This window comes from Ambystoma mexicanum, chromosome 7p (assembly GCF_040938575.1).
Source record: "Ambystoma mexicanum isolate Mex_15411 chromosome 7p, UKY_AmexF1_1, whole genome shotgun sequence".
In the NCBI taxonomy this organism is placed as follows: domain Eukaryota; kingdom Metazoa; phylum Chordata; class Amphibia; order Caudata; family Ambystomatidae; genus Ambystoma; species Ambystoma mexicanum.
In genome coordinates this window covers 452,173,957-452,198,712 of record NC_090939.1, presented here as the reverse complement: position 1 = coordinate 452,198,712, position 24,756 = coordinate 452,173,957, and the positions used below count along the sequence as shown (strand labels likewise).

Genomic DNA, 24,756 nt, shown 5'->3' with positions numbered 1-24,756 from the left:
TTACCGAGGATTCCCAGCCTGACGACGAGGAATATTCATGAGCATGTGAATCCATGCCAGAGAACAACAGTTACAGGTAAGTAACTTGTTCCTTAACGAACCCTAGTTAATAACCCTCATCTCTTATGTCCTCCCTAAAGACTGGATCCCCGAGTGCCTCTGCGCGGAGGCGCCACGTTGGAATCCGTGCTCTCGGGAGGGCAATATTGCCATCCGAGGACCAGGGGCGAGTGATCCGAGAGGACCCTCGCCTTATATTCTATATGGGTACTTTCTGTCATCACATCTGGAGTGGCAAAGACATAGTCTTGTGTGCAGCTGCTGCGGGGCCGAATAATGTGAGTCTCTCATTGGGATGCTTTGTTTTTCAAACGTCTACCAAGCCAAAATAGTCTAGCAGCATCCGCAATGCTCTGGCCGCTGGGGTGGGCCTATCAATCCTATCATCCGACCTGTCTCTTGGGATTTATTACACAATTGAAATCACCGACACACACACACCGACACACACACACACCGACACACACACACACACCGACACACACACACACCGACACACACACACCGACACACACACACCGACACACACACATCCACACACACACACACACCCCCCCCCACGGTGGTGCACAGAGTCCTGAAGTATGCCGCCGTGTTTTGGTTAGGGGCATACGTATTCACAATACATATTTCTCTGTTCTCCATCAGCCCCTTCATTATAACCATCCTCCCGTCTGTCTCCACCACTTCTTCGATTAGCTTAAACGGGACGTGCGGTGCCAGCCAAACCAGCACTCCCCTGGCATAAGTAAGTATGATGAGCCCACCACAGTTCCTTTCCATTTTTTCCCAATCAGCTCTATTTTCTCTCGTGTCAGATGCGTTTCCTGTAACGGTGCAATATCTATCTTTTGCCTTCTGAAATACAGCATAACCTTATTCCTCTTCAAATAACTGAGTCCTCTGACATTCCACGTTATTACCCTAAGATCCCCCATGGTTCGTTAATACTTCCTCTTCTTCCCTCCAGCCAGTCCTCTCCACCCACACAAAGCAGTTCCCCCCTCTTTAGTACGCATAGGCTCTTGTTTAAATTGAACCCCTGCGACAGCTTGTCTGCTCCCATCTCCTGTAGGATCATGTTCTCCACGTAATTCGTGGGGTCCTGGCCCTCTTCCCCCTCCGGTAGGCCGACCACCCGTATGTTATTTCTTCTCGCCCTTCCTTCCGCTTCTTCCACCCGGTTCTCTAGATTGGCCACCTGCTGTTTTAGCACATGCACTTCCTTTGCATTATTCGCACTGACGTCTGTGTTAGTCTTAACCGCACCTTCCAGCCCACTTGTTGTTTCTGCCAACGCCCTGACATCTTGCCTCAACAAAGTAAGTTCAGTTCCTACCGTATCAATTTTATTCTCCAGGGATGTTCGTAGATCCGCCATTGCCGACCACCATTTAGTGCTCAGTTCTGCAATGGCCTCCAGAATCTGGTGCTTGTCTCCATCTGGGGCAATTTCCGTGGGAGTCGCTACCGTGCTCTGCGCTGATGTTGTGGGGGTTCTTTGCGTTTTTGCGAAGCCTCCATTGTGGGTTGTTTAGTCTTGGTTCTAGAGCTTTTTATTGACAGAATGTCCCCCTTCAATCGTATATCCTCCAAATTCGTGTTGGGGTAGTGGCTCCACTGGTTCTTTAGATTGTTGGGTTGCTTTTCTACTTGTTTGTATTTGCCAAGTCCCTGAAATAATGACTTCAATGGATTCTAGCCTCCCACGTAATACTACTAGCACAGTGTTTGTTGGCACAGCGTCGCTACAGAGAGGGCTCCATGCATGGTGGTTATTCTGCAAGCATCCAGCACACAACAGGGCAGAGCCCATTGGCTGTGCACTGCAGTCCCCTTGCTGTTCCCCTATACAGTGCCCTTTACAGCAATGTCAATAGCGCTGCCTGCATCTCCACCCCTACAGGCACCTTTTAATGTGTTTCGTTCCTTATTTGCGCAGCAGAACACCAAACTGTACTCGCTTCTCAGGGCTCATTGCCGTGCAGTTTCAGCTGTGCTCGTGTGTGTAGCCAGCATTACCCTCGTCGGCTCCCGCCTTAGTCTGGCAGGCAGCTTCTCTGCGCTCCGCTCCGTAGCACCTGCATACGGTAGGCTCCTATTTTCCGGCTGCGGGCGTGTGCATGTACATTCCGGCCGCCCGTATTTCGTCAGCCCCCTGAGGTTTCGTTCAAGCGCTCACCTCCATGCAGGTGCCCGCAGCAGGGGGACTGGGGGGGGGGGGGTTTCCTCGCTGCACCCCCTCCTCGGCCAGGTCTCTGGTCCTTGGCGGACTCTTACAGCCGCTTTCCCCCGAAGCACCCGTCTTCCAGGGGTGCCGCAGCAATTGTCCCGCTCCTGATGCTGCAAGCGCGGCTCGTTTGCTTCAATACCTGAGTCATCTCAGTGCGCCCGAAGCGCAATGCGCTTCTTGCAGGCCCGGGTGAAGCTTCGCGCAGCTCGGCTCGTGTATGGCCAGCATTACCCTCGTCGCCTCCCGCTTCAGTCTGGCAGGCAGCCTCTCTGCGCTCTGCAGCACTGCTCCTGTTTTCTGGCTGCGGGCGTATACATGTAGATTCCGGCCACCCGTATTTCGTCGGCCCCAAGGTTTCTGTCCCAGCGCTCACCTCCGTGCAGGCGCCCACAGCGGGGGGTTTCTTCACTGCACCCCCTCCAAGGCCGGGTCTCTGGTCCTTGTCAGACTCCTGCAGCCGCTTTCCCCCGAGGCACCCGTCCTCCAGGGGTGCGCCGCAATTGTCCACAGATTGATCCTGATGCTGCGAGCGCGACCCGTTTGCCTCAGTGTCTGTATCCCCTCAGTGCGCCCGAAGCGCGATGCGCTTTGAAGCTTCTTGCCTTATACAATGTTGCAGATGGGCCCTCTGAATTCCGGGTCCGCCATCTTGTTCCTTTTGCTCGTGTTATACCGCAGCACCCAAACTGAAATATCTCTGGATCCCTTGACACCACGCTCTTGTAGCTTTCAGGTTCCCTGCATTCCACCTTCTGACGCTCTTCTCTTTGATTACAGGGTTTCCAGGCTGCATTTAGCGTGTGTTTACACGGATCAATCACGGATCACCAGAAGCTGTTCAGGAAAGATGTCCTACGCCATGGCTAGTTAGCCACGCCCCCAAGAGAAGGTATTTAAACCTTTGAGAAAATCCAAAGGACTTCTCTGACACTGCAGTGAGGGTGCTGTCGCAATATAAAAAGATGTGAGTTTGTCCAGACTAAAACCAAAAGAAACGGAGTCCAAATCAAATAAAAATACATGGGTGCGCGAAAAAGGGCTCACTCCAGGATAGGAGTCCTAAAGTCCAGCAAAAGAGCTGGGGGTCTGTAAGGTAGAAGGGAATTATCACAGAAATGAGAATTCTCCCTAACCGATGTTTGGGAAGTCGTTTCGGGCAGGCATCAGATGTTGCTAGTCACTATGACTCCTCCTTTCTTACAAGGCGGGGGACGGAGCTCGGCTCTCGGGCAAACATGTTGCCTGCGCTCCCTCGTGGCCTCCCACTATTTGCCTTTTTTTTTTACCTTGTTTTTTTTTTCCTTGTTCACTTCCACACAGGTAAGCTACTTTTGTTGAAGTCTGGGGTCACGGGTATGCCTCCAGAGGCTTTATGTAGCCCTGTTATTCTTTTCGTTTAGGCTATTAGCTGAAACTATTATTTCGAAAATCGCGCCAGCGAGAGCACATTCCACAATTTGACATCTTTCACGACCCTTCACCGGCATATAACAGTATGTTATCATTATGGTCGAAAAGATGCGAAGAGATCCTAAGTATTCATGGAATCACCATGGATCAGCTGCATAACGACCCGAACGCTGCTAAATTAAAAATCTGGCGTGCGGACTGGGAACAAACTTGTACTCGACGCACTACAGCGGCCATGATGGACGCCCCGCTCGAGATAAGGCCTTTCAACATCTTACAACGTTACATTGAATTATTTCCAGGCCCACAGGCCCGAAGAGCGTTCATGCTGATGCGGCTGAATGCATTTAAAACTAGTGAACGGCTGGCGTCTTGGCGAGCAAATAAAGTTGCATCCTTGAAGTGTAGAATATGCACTAAAGACAGGGAAACACTAAAGCACTTGGTGCTATTTTGCACTAAACTTCGCTCTGAAAGGACATTTCATCTGGGGCCTTGGGGAGCAAATTACCCCTCCCGTTGTGCGGATGAGTGGTGGGCTTCTATGTTTCAAGGATGTGACAGGAAGCTGATATTACCATTAACCCGATTTCTGATGTTGATTGAAAATCGACTGAACGCACTGTCGGTTGATGTTCAAGGATGACAATGTCTTGTATTGTTGTCGGCGATCTTGGAGGGGTATTGCTAAGTGATTGCTAAGGGACTGTTAAGGGATTGTCAACGGACATTTCTCTCTTGATGAAGTACAGTGCTGTTTGTTCGTTTGTAAACATTTTAAAGGTTTGTAATAAACCGATAAAAATAAAAAAAAAAAGAAACTATTACATTCGGGAGGAATGGTGTATGAGTAGGGGACACACAGCCTGTAGCTATTGTTTGGTTATTTGCCCACCCATTGACTGCCCATGGCCAGTCTAATCCCTATGGCCATTCCCACCCAATTCCTGCCCCTCCCTGCCCAAAACACCTTGTGGGAACTATTTGAAATCTCTTTAATCCAGCCTTACCACTCTTAGTGCTTGCTAGATGTCTTCGGAGAGTTAATGACTTAATTGGAGTTGTAAACCTACGTAATAAAAATCTTACCAGGTCTGCCTTCAGCCACTCGATTTAGGACTCTGTGTCCTGTTTAAAAAAGCATTGGCAAAGCCAACATTTTTGGCTTGTGTATAATTAGGCATTTGGCAAGTGCCTTTGCCATGCCCACACAAAAGCCCAAACTGTTTTACTTGTTCTCTCTCTGGGCTAAGGCACTTGTTTCTGTGTCTTGTCTGTTATTTTCCCTGTCTTCCATGGTACCGATGTATCAGCAGTAAGACAACTGTCATGAAGACATGCAGGGTATTGGCACGTTTCCTAACCAGTTTAGTTGAACTCTTTCCATTCTCTGTAGCCAGCACTTTGAGGTTCTTCGAGTCTATTGTGCACTTGAAAGCCAAACAAATTTAAGAATGGTCTGACAACCTCATTTTATAGGTTGATCAGGTGTTTCAATACAAAAAATCTGTTTGACCTGTGGTGCATTTTGTGAATTTTTTTGCCAATCTACTTTCTCTTCAGTGCCTGACCAGTTATGACCGTTTTGCACAGCCATTAAAATCTGAGCATTTTTTTGTTATGAGATGTCGGTAGTCGTGCATTGAGACCTGTTAGCTTAGTTTACCACCATGGAACCTGCGTGTTTTCTTTTTTTAAAAAATCTCTGTAGCATAGTAGAAAGTGTGAATGGAATATATGCCCTGATTTGAAAACTGATCTTGTGAAGCCGAAACGCGTGTCAAATGTAAAAAAGGGCTCTCCTTTGGATATAACTCTTGAATAATAAATCATGAAATTTGAAATCAAGCCAATAACTTGTGGCGCAGTTAATGTGTGTGAAAGCAACACATCTATCCTGTTATGTTTGTAGGTCTTCTGTGAAATTTTATTTGAATCATTTTTGTGATGTGCCCAATTCCTACCTTTTAATGCCCAATTACTACCACTCCGAAGCGAGATATAATCAGATAAGCCAAACCTATCTAAGGGCTACCCTTATACCCCACCACAATCCCCAATCTTGGGATGCTCTTAACTCAAGGGGCCTACTGTGCCACAGATCCTAAAGGGCCAGACAGTAGCCCCTGGTGCACTTCGACCAAGCCACATGCTCCTTCTGATGGAGACGGAGCATGAAATCCTCTTCCCTGCATAAGAAAGCCAGGCCTGAGGCGCTGGGGAACGTCCATGTTTGGCATTGTTTCTTCTATCAAGCAGAGCCTTCAGACACTGCTAGCGCTACACCTTCCCTAGCCACTTGTGCTTTTATTCCCACACCCAGTGATGAACTTCCCGGTGACATTGAGGCTAGGATGTAGTGTTCCCAATTGTTACTCTATTCACTAGTGAGGCTGCTTAGGTGTTTGGATAGAAGCAAGGGGTGGCAACTGCCGAAAGTGTACACAACCCCTAAAGATCCTAGTTTACCGTTGGGTCACAATTCTGTGCCTGTGACTGCTTACCTCGGGTCACGATGGCAGCCCCAGGACTACTAAGGGACTGTGAAATGGGACCCCCGGGCATTATTTTGGTGCTTGATCCATTCTGTTTATATGGCAGAAAGGTAAGCTTTGTAAAACTTCCTTTTGTATTGATTTGGTTTACAGGGCGATTCCCTTGTGCACTCCTGTTCTCTTTAATCGTATTCTTTTTTTTTTTTTCTTTTTCCATTCTGTTTTATTTTTATTGCAAAGAAAACCCCAGCACTTAAACATGTTACTTTCTTACTGATAAAGGCACATCAGTGCCTTTAGCAGAGACCTAATGGCATGTCCGCCCCATCTGACCTCTCTGCCTCTGATTGCCAAAGTTGTGTGAATCTGTGCCCCGCCCAGAATAAAAGACTTAAAATTCGAACTGCTTAATCCATATGTCAACTGGTTAAATAAGAATGCTGATGCAGCCTTAGCGGTTAAGCTGGTCCACTCCTAAATTAGTTGGCTTATTTTGCAGGTGGTCTTGCGACTAGTGGGTCTCGTCAGCCTCTGGGTTGGGTAGGAGTCATTGTTTTCGGGGATCCCAGGTCGGTTGGAAGGAAGAGTTAGATCAGGCTCCGGTTACACAGCAGGCTCTCCGGTCGCTGCAAATGGTTATAGCCGTCTTTACTTAATTTTCCTCTACAGATTCAATCTCCAGTAGTCGACTTCTCAGCAGCTCCCAGAATCAGTCTTTATCAGGAACTACAGCACAACTTCTGCAAACTCTCCCTGCAGTTTACAGAAAGGGGTGGCTGGCTGTGCAATCAGGACAGCCAGCTCCCCAGTAGGAACAAACCAGTTCTTTCAGGCAAGCTGAAAGGCTATGGGATGCAGAGTTTTGGACTCCTTCGGACACTCTGGATCCTTGGCAGGGAATGCCAAGGACTCACGCCGAAGACAAAATTTCACCCAAGATCTTTCCAGCCTGGGACATCAGAAGAAGACCTAAGAAAGAACAAAGATACTTAAACATGGTGAAAATGAAGGAGCCCACCATTCTAACAGAGGGGTGACCCCCTGTGCATTACCGCGGCTGATTTGACAACCTGCGAGTAATGACTAAACATTGTTAAGGTAAACCCGCTGCCACAAGCCATTCAAGTAAACTTGGAAAAACCCGCTGCCACAAGCCATTCAAGTAAACTTGGAAAAACCCGCTGCCACAAGCCATTCAAGTAAACTTGGAATTGTAACAAAATTGTTACCAGGTAAGTGAGAAAGGGGATACATTGCATCTCCCCAGCACTCGACATAAGGTGAGTGCTGGCTCACTATATAATGTAAAAGGGATGGGAATGCCACTTTACATCTTGAACAGTAGCTCACCCAACAGATAAGCGAATTTAAATAGGGAAGCCCAAAGGGGCAACCTAGTCTAAGCCCAAAGGTTATAGAGAACTAATCGCACACTCGGCAGAGACATAAAAATGTCACCCATAAAGAGTAAAAGACTAAGTGAGGAGTAGGGGGGGGGAGGAGGGAGATTCCCACTCACCTACGGACAAGTGAAAATAATCACCAAGTCAAAGCAAAAGTTCCTGGGGTTGACACAGGTCTGGAAGATTTATCACCATTAGGAAAATCTTACCCAATGGCACCTGAGCAGCTTTACCTGGCACATTAACTTTTTTTGCATCTCTTTGGAACTTTTCACTAACACAAGTAATGTACTTTGCATCAGAGTTCACTGAGCACTAGTCATCCTATCTACAATGTACTCGTACGTCCGATAGAACTGAACTGGATGATGCTGCAGAATTCGAAGATGCCATCCAATAAACAATTGCAGACCCATTGAGACACGACCTGCAATCGCTTAGCCCAATATAGTTTTGAAATCTGACAACTCCACACCGATTACAATGCCAAGCAGGGGAAGACACTCTGAAGCCCGATAATCAAAATAAACTCCACACTAGGCTGAGAATAGTTAGGCGGTGTGTTAAAAAGAAAAAAGTGGTGGTAACGGAATTACTGCTGGTTTTCTGCACCACCAAACTAAAACTCTGGCGGTAAAGTAGAGCAAAAATCTGAAGGTGAATCTACCACTTTACTGACAGCAATTGCCAGATTTACAGTGCGGTAATGCAGCTGGTCGTTATTACTCCAAATATCCGCATGGAGTCCTTTTGACTCCATAAATGCACTACCAGTTTATAGTAATTAAGCAGATTTACATCTGAGTTAACACCAAACTCGCAATAAATCCCAATGTCTCGGAACTATGGCTCTGAACCACTAAAATGGATATGGTCACCCAAGCAGGTAATGGAAGATCAGGAACTGGAATCTCCCTCCAATCCACAGAGACACTTGAACATGAAAATGCTCACTCTCTCCTCTACGCCAACAAACCATAGAATGCAACTATACCCCTCAATCAATTGGTTTAGCTGCACCCATACCTTTGCGCCTCCATGTACACCTCAACAGCCTTAAGAACGCAGGTATATCCCATGAAAAATCATCGGCCTAGCTCCACACATCTCACAGGCAAGCTCCAACCTCGCCAGAACGCAGATACCAAGGTGAACTCTGCCTTGCTGCACTCATTGTACTGATCTCACACAACCACAGCACTACGGCTAGCATTCGAATGCAGTTACACACCAAGTAAACTACACTGCATGCACACAGAGTGCATCCAGTGCTATCTACTACCCTACTTTCTCCACTGATCTGGACTACGGTACCCAAGGGCGTTCAACCCGCAGAGCTTTGAGATCAAACCAATGGTAAAAAAGGCACTATGCATATTCCTAATAAAGTAAAATGTATTAAATTAAGCCACTTATGAGTTGAATAAGGTTTTACGTGAAGTACATCTTTTCAGGCTATGCAACAAGGTGTATTCCATTGTTACTTTGGTTTTCGTGCCTTTGAGTTACTTACTACACAGGTGGGTGTCTCTGCGACTTCCGTCATCCCTCCAGATCCGGGCTTTCAACTTTTGCAGTTCTAGGTAGTACTGCAAATGTTTGCCCAGCGATTGCTGATGGGTACAGAGCACATTTTAGGAAGGGCACTTTTTGAGATGATGATTACTGTCACCATTGAATCAAACTGCAAAAATCTTTCCCCAAAAATATACATCCAAGTCTGATTTTTATTTGGAATATTTTGTGCAGTTATGTCAGGGTAGGAGCACAATTATGCGCATCCCTACAGGCAAGTGCTGTGACTGTCACATTAACGCATTAAAAACAGGCAAATACTTGCAACAAAAAGTGTGTAGTATAATACTTGCAAAAAAGAAAGGGAAAACAGATTGCTGGGGTCTAGGTGAAAGCTAGGTAATTGCACACAGTCCTAATACGAGGGTGTAGATTTTTGTTTCTACAGCCAATCTATCTAGTGCATATGTTGTGTTCAGTCAATTGTTAATTTCTTCGTGTACAAGGTTCTATTTTGTTTCACTGGAACGAAATTTATACATTTCTAGGGAAACGTATACAAAAATTGCCACCTGCATCAAGACCCTTCTTTCCCTCCTAGTCCAGATTGAAAGATTTCCCTTTGGCTATTAAGCAGCTCACCTGCTTTTATTTTGCTCCCTCCTTCTAGTGGATGCTTCTAAAGTTAAATCTGCTCTTATGAATACTGGTAAAGGTTGATATTTAATCCCATTTGACTTTCCTAATGTGATTCATCCTTTGTTCAAACCGTATAGTAACCCAGCTTCTCTCATTACATGCCAGTATTCGCTGTAAGAACATTGGACAGTGTATGCTGCAGTGGTCCAATACAAGCTGATTTCGTGGTGCACTGTCCCGTTTGCTTCTAGTGTGCAAGACGTGCAGAGTAGACTGCTGAAGGTAGAGCCATCTGTGCTGAAGAATATTCCAATTAGTTACATTGCTCTGCCATCCTCTCCTCCACCAAGGGATCACTCACAATGAGAATCCAGCAGCAAACCAACTCTGCAAATACTGTTCCCGGCAAATTACTTTCAGAATGGGAATCCTTTGGTCACTCTCCTTCTCCTGCCTTCGAGCAAGTATACTTTATGCTCTTTTCATTCTGCAAGAAAAACAATCCAAGCCACGATAGACTGTTTTTCAACCGCTGATCTGCGATTCCTCCCCATTGCCTTTATGCTCTACCATTCATCTTCAAAAACATGCTCCTAGCCCCAACTGTCTTTTCCACTTTTACGGACTAAACGGGTTTGTTACATTTGTTCATCATTCGCACCACTTGCATAAAGTTTTACAACAGAATATAATGGAAAATAGTACTTAAGTCATTTTTCAGATCTTGCATAATAACTGCTTTTTTTTTTTCTTCCTTCAACAGGTCTCATTTGGTCACGGTACTCGCTCGTCATTATTCCCAAAAGCTGGTTTCTATTTTCTGTGAACTTCTTTGTTGGATGTGCAGGGAGTTCACAGCTTTTTAGGATATGGCGGTAAGAGAATAACTAAGTATTTGTGTTAGTATGTTTTCCATCCATATAGATCAATTTATCGACGCGAGTTGCAAAAAATGCTTCATGTGGTATCTGAAATGCAGTTACATTGATCAGACGCTAATTGCTAATTTTTTGCATAGTGGGGTTATGAATAATTCTGGGTTGTCTTATTAAGCCCTAAAGAGTTCAAAACAAATGAATAGTGATAGTAGACCAATCCAAATAGATGGATCTGTGCTGGAGAAGTATTTCACTTTGGCTGCTACCTCTCAATCAATTCAGCTCCTTTTATCTGTAGAGCTGAGTGAAACCACATGCTTGGGTAATCTTGTGAAATGCTACTTAGGATCTTGTAATGAAAAGAATTATTATAGGTTTTCATACAATTAATTTTATCGAGCTATACGGTACGGAAGGCACACTATAGCAAGTGAAGAATGTAACCGTTAATCAATTATGCGGGGAGCTTTTAACGGGATGTTTTTGTTAAAGCCTTAAAAAGAATTGGAATCCATGATTTGGAAATGTTTTACTTTGTTCATGAAATTGTTTGAAGTGCTTCAGTAATGAAAAGGCCATGAAACGTGTCCTGCACTAATTGCTGTGTGAACCAGTCCATGTAAGAACTCTGTTCAAGGGTTTTGTTGTCTGGAGGATCATCCCTAACCAGTAGAAGACTACTTTATCCCCCCCAGGTTTAAATCTTAAACCTTGTGTGTTAAAGTTCTTGCTGCAGTTGTCGCTTACTTGCACCTAGAGGGCAATTTATTTTTTCTCCCATATGTGACTATAAACCAATTGGGACCAGGCACTGTATCAGGAAGGGTTTTCCCAAAGGACTCCAAACAAAATGTGCACAAACGAAGCAATGTTTACTGTGTTAAAACACAAATTAAGACCATCACAAGTAAGAACCGAGGAGGATATTTGTCATAAAGGTGATGAGGGCAATCGAAATAAGTACAGAAAACATCCACATGGCTCTGGGCAGATCTGATAGGGTCTTTCATTTAAGAAACCATCAAATGTTCATAACTAACTATAATGTCTAGAACTGTCAAGTTCCAGGGTCAGCTCTCCAAACCAGAGGGCTGCTGGCTGTGAAGAATAATGCAGATGACTGTCACTTTTTTAACCTCCATCAGTCATGGGAGAATTTTCAGGCCGTCATGATAGTTGCCCCCCACCTTCACGACCATCTTGCCAGATTTGTCTCCTGCAGTCTACATCCATGCCCAACCCTAGGTATCAACTTCTGATCCTGGACACCGAAGCGAGCCTCCAGGTCTGAAGCTGAGGACCCCAGAAAGTTCAGGTGTTTTGTGTTTGTCGGTGCCAGTTTGTTTTTCTAGATGCCTCAACCTGCAAAAGACCCTTTCTGGTGTCTGACTTGCATGCACTCTTCCTTCGGGCCAACCACTGGTGGGACACTTGTAGTGCACTCAACCTCCAAAGCCATAACAAAAACATGTTTCAGAGCTACAGGGAGGTTTGTTATCCATGCAGCTTCAGGAGATTACCAATTAGAAAGCAAAGTCTGCAATGGTAAATTCACTTCTTTTCTCTAGGACACCCCTGCAGGGGGGTTTTTATTCCCTCCAGAGCCTTGGCTGGGAAGGGCTTAAGGATCTGTTGCGGGCATCTCTAAACATAGCACAAAGACCCTCCAGTATATCACCAGTACTTGTGTAGGGATGCTGGGGGGGAGAGAGGGGGTCAGTGGGGGGCTCGGGGACCTGACACTGTGGCTCGGCCTAAGGGGGATACCTGCCTATGAAGGTACTCCCAGCAGCAGTATATTCTGAGGGCATGAAGCCTACCAAGTTTTCACTGGAGGCCTCAAGCCGTTACAGGGAAGACTGCTGAGGGTTCTAAGGAACCTGCCCTCAAGTGCTCTTCGCTGGACAGGTGTTTCATACATGTCCCGAGTCTTCCCAGGCCAATCAAAATGGCAGCCAAGCAAACGGCTGATGTTGCTGATGAGATAATTGAGTCTGAGTCTGGCTCATCTTCATGAGCCTTGCTAGGAAACCCCAGCAGAGGGAGTTGTGGGGGGTGGTGGGGTCTTACCTGCAAATTCCTTGGCTGGGAAGGGTCTTAAAGATCCTGCTGCGGGCATCACTTGCCATAGTGGTAAGGTCCTAAGGCCCTCTGCTACGACTGGTGCTGATGAGAGAATGAGTCCGACACTGCATGAGCCTCTCCACCCCCCCCACCCCCCCAATGGCGTTGGGTTCTAGGGGACACCAGTACCTGAGCATCCCAAAGGTGCTTACCCCCCCCCCCGACATTCCAAAGTCCCTGTTTTACACCCAGCGTTAAAGAATGTCCCGGCACACGCTATGGTGCACGGTCTGCCTGGAGTGATTAACCTGCTTGTGGTGTTCAGATCCTTGATTCCAGCATATTCGCCTGTACTCTGACAGCCTCTACCGCTGAGCAAGCTCAGGGCATCATCCAAGCTTGCAGAGATTCTTTTTGGGTGGATTTATGTGTCCTGGAGTCTTTTTAGTGGACTGGGCTGTTGAAGAACCTTTATTAAGAAAGTCGGGCCCGCACCTCCTCAGATTGGTACTCACAGAGCCACTTTCATGCCACTTGCTCCGGCTCCACCAGTAGTCACTACAGCAGTAGACTGTATACAAGTTAATCACTCAGACCTCAGTAAACCGGACTGTGGATCCTCCACTGATTACTCTGCAGTGGATGGTTCCCCCTTCGCCCCTACCCCATTGCCACCCACCCCATCCCCCCAAATTCCCCTCTGCCTATCTATAGCCCGGCTGGCTCGGGCATCTTGCAGAATGAGAAGCCTCTGGCCCCCGAGTACAATACAAATGAGGAGTTTCCTTTAATTTACAACATGTCTGCAATTGCATCCTTCCTTGGCATTCCTTTTCCTGAGGTACATCAGGAAGTGGCTTTTTGGCTGAGGTCCTCCCCATACAGTCGGACAGATTGTCAAGCTTATTTGCCTTCAGAATTGTCAGTAGCAACAAGGACTGCCAAAAGCAGCATTAGTTTCAGACCTGAATAGGAAATTGGAGTCATGTATGGTCCCAAGTAGCTTGGGGCGGTTTGTCCTCGTCTGCTAATCCACAGTCCCATTCCTCTGTAGGAGCCGATTTCCTATATGCTGAACCCTACTTCGCTGGGAGTGTGTCCTTTGTCAATTGTACTTCTAATCTCCTGTGTTCCTTGCTGAGAAGTCTTGGGGAGGTAAGCTATAGTTCTAATGCAGCATTCCATTTGGGGCATGCAAATTTGGCACGCATCTAGCAGCCATGAATCTGCATCTGTGGCATAAAATTGGTGACTTTGCCTTGGATATCTCTCTGGAATTGCAATCCTCTTTTGCAGCACATTAAGCAAGGGTGTGGGTGCCCCTCTACTGAGAACATTTCAAATATCCTTTTCTAGCGGGTTTCTCCCATTCAGTAGGGTCTACAACCACGTTTCACCGTTGGTATCCCAGGATAATCCAGACGTGGACCCTTGCTCACTGTCCTTTTGAGGGGCTCGGCTTCACCTCACTGAGGAGGCCTAACTACACTGAAACCTGTGTCTGGGGTTGCTGTTGGTAATTTCCTTAAGAGGAAAATTGCCTAGAATTTCAGTGCTGAACTGGCCTTGTGGGTGGGCAGACTCAAATGAAAGTGGATATTTCTTCTCTGTGAAACGTCCAGTGAGCTAAAACGTGTGTTGGACTCTCCTGAGCGGAAGACATTTTATAGAACAGGGTATTTGACCATGTTGGTTCTCAATAAAGGGCCCCCACACTCGTGTTCTCTTTTAAAGCAGGCTTGGGTGAAGCTTGGCAAGTGTCGCAAGATTGGCTGGAGTCGTCCCTCCACCAGATACACTGCTAGTGAGTTATGTTTGTTCTGGCTGACATGAGGCACTGGGCCTGAATGCATGCAGTAGACTCACTGCAGATGTGCAGGAGCATATTTTGGACTTACTTTCGATTACACCAATCTTTCCATCCATCCACTGATGAGTTCAACATGAATAACTAGCTCAGACAGCCAAATCATTAACTGCAATCCTGAAACCGAATGGAAAATCTTTTTCACAGAGCAAGCCAGATTCAAGTTAGCCTCTGAAGCCACCAAACATTTTCTATCGGGACAGGAGAACCAGGCATCTGGACAGGTCGCCTGGTTCTCGCAGGCGCTCACAGTGCAGATCTCATCCATGGGATTCTTCTCGTCTCCTTCAGACCCACAGGAAGTAATGATATTCTCCTTCATGTGCACGAATGGCAGACTAGCTCTGGAGGCAGACCACCACATTTCAGCCCCCCTTTCCTGCCCACACCACCCCCCCTGTATACTTTCTGGTGTTTCAGGGCGATTTAGCCCCCCCCCCACACCACTTCTTTTGATTCCTCCTTTCTCATACGTTCCTTCAGTTGGGAGTCCCCAACACTGTTTAAGTTTTTCCAGATAACTGCTGAAGAGGCAGTCTCCAGGCCCCACAAAAGGATTTGAGGATTCTATCCCTGCAACTTTTCAATACCCAAAGAAGAACCAAGCGGGCCTGAAGGCAGTACTGGAACCCTATTTCGAAGGGATTGTGTCCTCCGACGTATTCCTTATCTTTGATAATACGTTTCCAGCTTGCTGGCCTCGGAAATTTTTTCTGTAGAGGGCGCTGCGCATCGACGTCCGCCGAGTCGATGTCCCTCGACGGCCACCGTATCGGCGCCGACGTCACCATGCCCATAAATAGCCACGCGCTGCGTCCGTTGCTCAGTTCTGTTTTTCCGCGCTTCATGGGGCCTCGGAACATCGGTGCTCAGTTCAGTCAGGATAACTATCTACTCGAATAATACCTATTCGTTCTCGATGGCATCTTCATCGGAACCGAGACGCCGCAATCCGGCTTCAAGAAATGTCGAGACTGCGGTAAGAAAATGTCTAACGGATCCACACAGGATCTGCTTGTGGTGCTTGGGAGCCGAGCACCATTGTTCGGAGTGTGAGGACTGCATGTCCATGACGGCGAAAGCCTTGAAGGAGCGCAAGGGGAAGCACGAGAGGTAAGTCGGTCAAAACCTCCTCAAAGATTTCTTCGGCTGAGTAGAGGCATTCGTCTCCTCGCCGTCAAACATTCCCATTCTAGATCTCGAAGTAGCTCCCACCATTCGTCGATCAAGACACTCAACAAAAAGATGTCGAAGTTCCCATACCTCGTCTTCTGTTTCCCCAGAAAGGGTCTCCTGTCCCACAAAACACAGCTCTCAGGCTGAGTGGGAGGAATTTAGAAAGAAAATGTTAAGCGTCTTCGAGAAAGCGGCCTTGACCCCCCTCGAAGACTGCTGAGGGTGATAGCCCAGGTGAAAAACCCAAAAAATCAAAACGCTGCGAGTCGCAGCACCCGTTCCACCCGAGAGCGCCATGAGCCATCGGGTACGAAGGCACCATCTTCGCTGCATCGAAGGAATCTTCGACGACATGGATCAGCGCCATCGACGCCGTTGTCGAAGGGTTCCTCGACGCATCGGTCGATCGACTCGACATCATCTACGCCGATGAAAGGGAAGACCAAGGCTACTCCACAGCCAACGGTGATTCCAAGGGCCTCCGGCACGACGCCGAGACTGTCGTCGATGTCCTCGAGTAGGATCCCGTTAAGTGGAATTTGTTAAGCCAGACCCAGGGGAACATGCCGAAACACCCTATAGAACCCTTATGGCAAGAATTATTGAATTTATGGGTTGGTCTGTGCCTTCCCCTGTTTGTCTAATATGTCTGTTAGGTCATCCTGTTGAAAAAGGTCCACAGGAGGACCCTGTGGTCCCCTTCAATGCAGCCTTACAAAGGAAAATGACATCTAATTGGGAAACTCCTGAAGTTATCCCTGCGGTCAATAAAATATGGTCAGCCAAGTATAGGGTAGCGGCTGCTGACCCTGAATACTTATCAAAACACCCGACTCCGCAGAGCCTGGTGGTTCAAGCGGCAACTTCATCTAGCAGTAGGACCGCTTACCCTACTGTCCCACAGGATAGAGATGACAAGAGGTACGATTCTATGGCGAAGAAAGTCGTCTTTGCTTGTAGTACGGCGTTGAAGTCCATCAACGCCACCTGTACGCTCGCCAGGTTCAGTCGCACACTGTGGGAGTGTGCTTCATCAGCGGCTGACTGCATACCCGAAGGAGAGGAAAAGGAAGCCTTCCTTAACATTATTAAAGATGGCAAAGATGCCATGTGCGAATCACTTCAAACTGACATCGATTCCGCTGACAGTATCAGCAGGGACATGGCGGCAAGTACAACAATCCGCAGTTATGCGTGGTTGCGAAAGTCTGGCTTTGCTCCTGATGTACAGACCAGACTTTTGAATATGCCCTTTGACGGCTCTTCACTATTCGGAAAAAAGGCTGATGACAGTCTGGAAAAGTTGCAGACTTCTAAAGCAGCAGCAAAATCTTTAGGAGCTGCTATCCGCCAAACTCCTTTTCGGTCCTCAGGAACCTCTGGGAGAGGAAAGTCGTTTCGCTGCTATTCCGCATTCGGGAAAGGCAGAGGACAGCCGGCTCAAAGAGGCCAAAGGAGATCCACCCGAGGTGGACGGGTCAAAGGTACTAAGGCCGCAGCAGGTGCCTCTTTACCAGAGGCTGGCCTGAGAATGAGATCTCTTCAGTGGGCACTGAAGTCAGTGGTCGCAATTCTCAGGGAGAATGACAGATCTCCTCCGGATTCCGGACAAGGTAGCCCGCGACCTTCAATGGTGGGCCTATCCAGAGAACATCTTTTTGGCAACCATGGCCGGAGATAAGTCAGACGCCTCACTCACTGGGTGGGGAGCCCATGCCAACGACTTGACAATCAGCGGTCGTTGGTCTCCATCGGAGTCCAGAATACACATCAACCTATTGGAGCTGAGAGCGATCAGAATAGCGCTGAAAGCTTTCCTGCCATCAGTACAGGGGAGAAATGTCCTGATAATGACGGACGACACGGTGGCCATGCACTACCTCAACAAAAGAGGAGGCGGAGGATCACTGCCACTGTGCGAGAGGCGATGCAGCTCTGGTTTTGGGCAATCCAAGAAGGAATCTCTCTATCGGCAGTCCACCTAGCCGGAGAGGAGAAGTTGACAGCAGACGCTCTGAGCAGGCAGAGCGCAGTCTCCCACGAGTGGGAGCTAGCTCAGGTCCTTCAAGAGATATTCGTCCTTTGGGGAACCCCTCAAGTGGATCTGTTCGCCACAAGCACCAACAGGAAGTGCGATCTGTTCTGTTCAAGGGAATTTCCCCCCGAGAGGAGCTCTAGGAGACACATTCGTAGTGGACTGGGAGTTTCCACTCCTTTACACGTTCCCACCAGTCCCTGTTATTCCTCCAATGATCAGGAGGTTGAGAAGATTCCGGAAAACCATGATCCTCATTGCCCCGGATTGGGCCAGGAGAACGTGGTACCCGGACCTTCTAGATATGTCCATCTGTCCTCCAATCCGTCTTCCACTCAAAGACCATCTTCTCTCGCAGAAGGGAGGTCAGGTTCTCCATCCATACACCAGAACCCTCATCCTTCACGCTTGGCTTCTGAAAGGGTGAGGTACAAGGATTGGGATCTCCCTGATGACGTCATAAAGGTGTTGCTTTCGGCCAGAAGGCCAGCAACAAAGTCTTTATACCGCTGCCGTTGGAACAAATTTTGCAGCTGGTGTAGGGAAGAGAATATCGACCCTTTTTCATGTGGTACACCAACGGTGTTATCGTTTCTACTCTACTTGGCAAACTCAGGCCTTCAAGTTGGCACTGTAAAAGGCTATCTCGCAGCGCTTTCTATCTTCAAGCGCACTGCGGATGAACCATCGTATTTCAAAATTCCTCTAGTGGTACAATTGCTCAAGGGATTAACAGTTTATCCTCCAAAACCATTCCAGGTTCCCTTATGGGACTTAAATTTAGTCTTAAACTTCCTAATGGGCACTCCATTCGAACCGCTGCACTATTGTTCGCTGAGATTTCTCACGCTTAAAACTGTCCTATTGGTAGCACTAACATCTGCTAGGAGGGTGAGCGAGATACAAGCTCTCTCATGTTAACCCCCACATACAATTTTCCACAAGGACAAAGTTGTCCTACAGGTGAAGCCTAATTTCCTCCCAAAGGTGGTTTCTGAATTTCATATTACTCAGAAAATTACCTTACCTTCGTTCTACCCTCCTCCCCATCCGGGGAAAGAGGAAGAAAGGCTACATAGGCTGGACCCAAGGCGAGCTCTCAGCTTTTTATATCAGCAGAATGGCTAGGATCAGGCAAGAAGACCAACTGTTTGTAGGATACTCGGGTCACAGGTTGGGACTACCCATAACCAAACAAACCATCTCCAGGTGGATTATTTTGGCCATTCTGGAATGTTACAAACTGGCAGGGAAAGAGCCACCCCAAAATCTCAGGGCTCATTCAACCAGGGGTATCGCAGCCTCTTCGGCTCTCCAAAGAGGGGTACCGGTCCGAGACATATGTGCGGCTGCCACATGGTCGTCCGCTCATACAATCACAAAATTTTACAATCTGGATTCCTCCACTAGTCAAGACCAGATTTGGCAGGGCCGTATTACATTCGGTCCATCCCTAAAGGGATACATAACATTCTCACTCCACCTCCAATTACATGCCACTGCTATGGGAGTCTATCAAAGATGAGGAATACGTCGGAGGACACAATCCCTTCTAAGAACAAGTTACTTCTTACCTTGTAACGTTCTTTCGACGGGATGTTCCTCCGACGTATCCCTTATCGCCCATCCCATCCATCCCTGCAGTGATACTTCCCTTGTGGTTGCAGCTTACGCTCCTTCACCAAATCAGGCATGACTTTTCTTATGCTACAAAACGGAACTGAGCAACGGACGCAGCGCGTAGCTATTTATGGGCATGGTGACGTTGGCGCCGATACGGTGGCCGTCGAAGGACATCGACTCGGCGGACGTCGACGCGCAGCGCCCTCTACAGAACAAATTTCCGAGGCCAGCAAGCTCGAAACGTATTATCAAAGATAAGGAATACATCGGAGGAACATCCCGTCGAAAGAATGTTACAAGGTAAGAAGTAACTTGTTCTTCTGTGCTTTTTCTTCCATAGAATAGTTAATAGTGAAATTGCTATCACAGATTAGAGTCTGTGTGGGGAATTGGCTTTGTGAACCTGGGAGATGCGTATTGCATGTTCTAGTATAGAAAATGTACCAAAACTATCTGAGATTGTTGGTTATGGGCCAGCACATTCAATAGTTTTGCCATTCATATACCATTCACTTCTACTGATCAAGAATATCCTAAATGCGGTGCCAGGCTCTTTGTATTTGTCTGCATGTCTAACCAGATCTGTGTGACTGGTGAGTGGGGACGTTGGGAGTCGGTCAACAAGTCTCTTAAGATTCTGATCTATTTTTGTACAAGCTGGGGATCACAATCTCCCGAAGTCTGAGCTTTTCAGCCTCACAGAACAGCACTTTTATAGGCTTTCATTGGGCACGTTTAGGCTTAAGTGCTCCCCACTTCCAAGGAGATGGAGGACATCTGCTCGGCAGTGGATCATTTTCTGAACAGATGAATTACATCTGCATGGTGGAGCCTGGTACTTCTGGGCCATGTGGCGATTATTTTGATGCCCCTTCTCAGGCACAATATGAAACTATTTCAACTGCAGTTGGAGTCATGGTCCCAAGAAATAAGCAGCCAGTTGGACAGTAACTATTCACACCTCTTTGCATCAGGACCTTCTTTTGTGGCAGGAGATTCAGAACTTGCTAGCCACGGTACCTCTTAAGACTGGTGTCTGTAACCTTTTGATTCTCAAAGTTTTTAAACTACAGCTTCCATCAGCCCTACTCAGCATAGTGAAAGTAGGGCTGATGGAAGTGGAGTTCTTAACATCTGGAGAACCACAGTTTGCAGGCCCCTGCTCTAAAAGCTTCTCCCTACCCACTAGTAATTATGACTGATTTCTCCTTTGAAGGCTGGGGGCTACTGTGCTGAATCACAGGCATTCTTCGTTATGGAGGTGAGCCTGCTCCGCAATACCCTCCCTAGGGGTAGAGGCAAGTGGGACCTTGCTGGCAGAGACTGACACTTTTGGGACAAGGACTACCGTTCTCTGGAGGATTTCCCTAAAGGACCCCTCAAGATAACACCAGTACATCTTCCTGATGACAAAGCCTCTGAAGAACACGTAAAAATGTGTTACTGCCAACCTGGCGTAGAAAACCTCAATATAAATCCCATCGTGCTGGCACGTAGTAGAGACCCTCTGGAGGCAAAGAGAACAAAGTAGAGAAAGAGAAGAATGAATGGCTTTTTACGCAGGGGAAGCCCTCCAGCTAGGTCATTCTAGAAAGGGTAGTTATCTGGGTAACTGAAAAGACAGCCCATGAGATTCAAAAGGAGACTTGTGCTGGCTACAAGGATCCGAGGCGAGATGTGCAGTATTCGGCAGTCGTGCAGATCCCTGAGCCGTCGGATGTGCTTGGGTCGGTAGCCAGAAGTGCAGAAAGAAGACGCACAGCGTTCAGACGACGAGACAGAGCGGCACAGAGTGGGGCCTTGACCACAGGAGGTTCGTGGTGGACCAGAGGTCCAGTGAACTACACTGAACATTCGCACACTGCAAACTCAGGATGAGTGGAAACCCCAGAAAACAGACCGCCAACCTGCCAAACGAGGAAATAGAAACTGCCGGAGGGATGCAAGATGCCAGCAAAGGAAAAAAGGAAACCTGTACTGATCCCATGAAGAACCCAGTGACTTAACGGAAGGTAAAGGGATAACAGAAGACATGGGGAAGGGAGTGTGCATCAATCATTCCTGGAAAGCTCATATTTCATCTGGATTCTCGTTACTATGACTAGTAAAACACTGAGCATCATTATTCTAACGCGCCTACTCTGCACAGTCAAGAGAAAATACAAGTGGTCAAAAGAAACCTGCAAGACTAAGGTATTGGAAACTATCCAACTTATTGTAAGCCATATCGAAGAGGTCCAAGGGGCAGAGAAGAGTCGGTTCTGAAAGAGGAATTTAACAAGGATTCACATTTTTTGATTATCTCAGGAATCTGAGAATGAAAGGTTCAAGGAAAAAGAAATATCAGAGGGGAAAACTAGTTGTTGGAAAAACAACCCGGGGAAAGAGATGGGTCAATCATTATAAGGAAACTCGGGAGAAGAAACCCAAGTCGAGCGCATGATATGAACTGGTAAAATTGATTACTAGAGACTATCTAAAGATCATCTATGAAGAGTGGCCGAGATAAGTTGTTCAGAGTAGTGGTAGGATCAGATAGGTTGGAGTTGGACACTGGTGGTCCTTCATGTCTAATTTTCACTAACCAGCACCTTAGTTTTGTTAGGTAGGAAAACCTTTGTAGAATAGGGAAAGATGGGCCTAATCTACATTCTTTAATAAAATCTTGAGTGGAATGTCTGTGTCCTCCTTATGACCTACCACACTGTCATGGAGAGCTCCTCCTATGGTGTGTATCGGCAAAGAGCTCTGTCTAAACAAAAACTACTTGGAACTGAGAGCAGTGTTCAAAGCAATAAAGTCCCTTCGTCTGCTAATTCAAGGCATTGTGGTGCTAATCCAGGTGGATAACATTCATCAACAGAGAACAACCAGGTCCCCTACTTTTTGTTGGCTTTCCGTGGGCCTCTGTCAATGGACCATTTAGCAGTTGATTTATCGCTCCATTCCACCAGAGCCCTTAAAAACAAGACTGATCCGTAAAACAGGCCCATTGTGTGGAACCATGAGTGGGAGCTGAACCCAGAGGTGCTACCAGATGTTCTTGCCTTTTGGGATATCCACTGGTTGACATCTTTGTAACAGACCAACTTCAGAGGATACAGTTCAAGGATGGGTGTACTGAGCAGACGCATTTCAGATTGTGATCATTCGGGTTGTTCAGGTGCATGTTGATTTGCATAGCCCTTGTTGGCCAGCAATGGGATGATTGCCAGACCTGCTTAGTCTGGTGCCCCCTTTATTTATTTTTGTGCACCTCAGAAACCTCCTGTGCAAACAGGACGGATTGGTTCTTCATCGTTGCATTTCAGTCGCTGCCCTTAGCAGGTTGGTTCCTGAGGTTTTGACTGTTGGCCACCTTGAATTTCCTAGGAGAATTTAAGGATTATACAAGTGGCCTGGGAGACGTCTACACATAACTAGTAAAGGAGTAAGTGGACGTGCTTCTGACACTTGGTGAACAATCTGGGCATAAACATTCTGCCTTCATGTAGAGAACACCTTGTCATTCACGTCAAACTTGGGTGAGGGTAGAGTGCAAGTGACACTTGCAGAACCTACATTGGTGCTTACAGAAGTTCTGCAGCAGTTAATGTTTCTTATTCTAATCTGGTTGTGGAATAGCCTTTGTAAGATCTTGCCAAGGCTTTTCACCACAGTCGAGAGACAACAGCCCATCAAGGATCTTAATGTGGTCCTGCAAAATTACTTCATTAGCTCTTCGAGGCCATTGTATCGTCAGATTTAAAGTTTGCCTTGTGGAAGACTGTCTTTATAGTGGCCCTGACATCTGCCAAGAGTTCGTGAAATTCAAGCATTCGCTACCACTGAACCCTTTATGGTTCCATAAGGGACAAGGTGATGTTATGCACTGACCCGCTGTTTCTTTCAGAAGTAGTCTCTCATTAATGAAGTTTCTTTATCCACTTTCTTTCCATCCCCAAATCGGATGTGGTTTGGATTTTTCAACGATTGAATATCAAGAAGGCCATGGTGTTTTACCTGATGCTTTACTTTTTTTCCGGTTCTTCCCCAGGTTGTCAGGAATCCAAGTCCTCAATCGCCACGTGGACGGTTTTGACTATTACAGAAGCTTACAAGTTGTTGAATAAATCGGTTCCTCCTCAGGTTTTGCATTCTTGTGCTACTCGGAATGCAGCCGTGTCTTATCACAAACTGGTTTCTTAGGATATCTTCAGTAAGGCAGTTACTTGGTCCTCTCCTCCTGACTTTTCCAGACACTTTTGCAAGGAAGCGACTTTTGGCTAGGCAGCCTTAAAGAATCTCTTATGTTGGTTGAGGTGCCTTCGCCCTATGCTTTATTACATTGAAATTTCACATTCCAGGATGGAGGGAAGGGGACAGGCTGTTGGAGTAAGGATGTTACTCATCGTAGTGACTACTAAACTCTGTCCAAAGTCCTTTCATCCATACACCCATATTTCCATAATAAGTAGCTAGTGCCATCACAACTGAAACGTGGGGTGACGATGGGGGGGACTGACATGCGGGATGCCTAATGGGGTGGATCCAGCCTTGGTGGCCATGCCTTTGTGCACCTTTATGTTTAAACAGGAAGGTGGGTGTTAGAGTGCAAATGGCCCATACAGTATGGGGGAAAGGAGACTGTGGACTAGGAGTACAGTAGTGACTGTAGTAAAGTAACATTTCATTTCGAATGGATTGTGTCCTCCCACGTATTCCTAATCTTAGATATATCCTTACCTTCAGCTTTGCTGCTATGAAAAAAAATTTCTCTGTGCCAGAGGGCGCTCCACTCGAGGCTACGGCGTCTATGTCCCTCGGCGGCATCCGTTGAGCGCCGACATCCGCTGTATAAATGCCTCGAGTGCGCCCGTTGGGCTCGTTTCTATTTTTCCGTTGGCTTCGCTTCGGATCAAGAAAGCGGTGCTTCAGTTCCTAGAAAATGTCATATTCATCTAATCCTTCCACGCCGAAGACTGGATTAAAAAAAATGCCAGAAATGTGGGATAAAAATGTCGCTGACTGATCCCCATCGGAATTGCCTCTGGTGCCTCGGTTCCGACCACCGCATAGACTAGTGCAATTCCTGTCAATCAATGACACATGGCCTTAAAGGAACGGAGAGGTAAACTGGCGGTAGGGGAGGAATCCTCCGTTTTCTTCGAGAGGGAGAAAAGACTTGGCTGAGTCTTCATTAAAAGTCACAAAAAATCTGTCAGAGTAGATGCAGGAAGTACTTTTTCCTCAAAGGCGAAGAAAAGACACCGGTCTCCCTCTTCCTCAACGCCGTATGAGGAAGTCATCACATGTCCGTCAAAACATGATTCCCCAAGAAAGTGCAAAGCCTTCAGAACATCTGATAAAGATTTTTGA

The 24,756-nt window shown here is 47.0% G+C and overlaps 1 protein-coding gene across 1 annotated transcript in view; it reads left to right on the top strand.

Annotated features, from left to right (window-relative positions):
* The window catches only part of MPC2 (mitochondrial pyruvate carrier 2), a 157,273-nt gene that overhangs the window by 105,615 nt on the left and 26,902 nt on the right, over positions 1-24,756 (top strand). Inside the window, exon 4 of the mRNA XM_069636470.1 lies at positions 10,519-10,630. Coding sequence (XP_069492571.1) covers positions 10,519-10,630 — 112 coding nt within the window. The remainder of the gene's footprint in view (positions 1-10,518; positions 10,631-24,756) is intronic.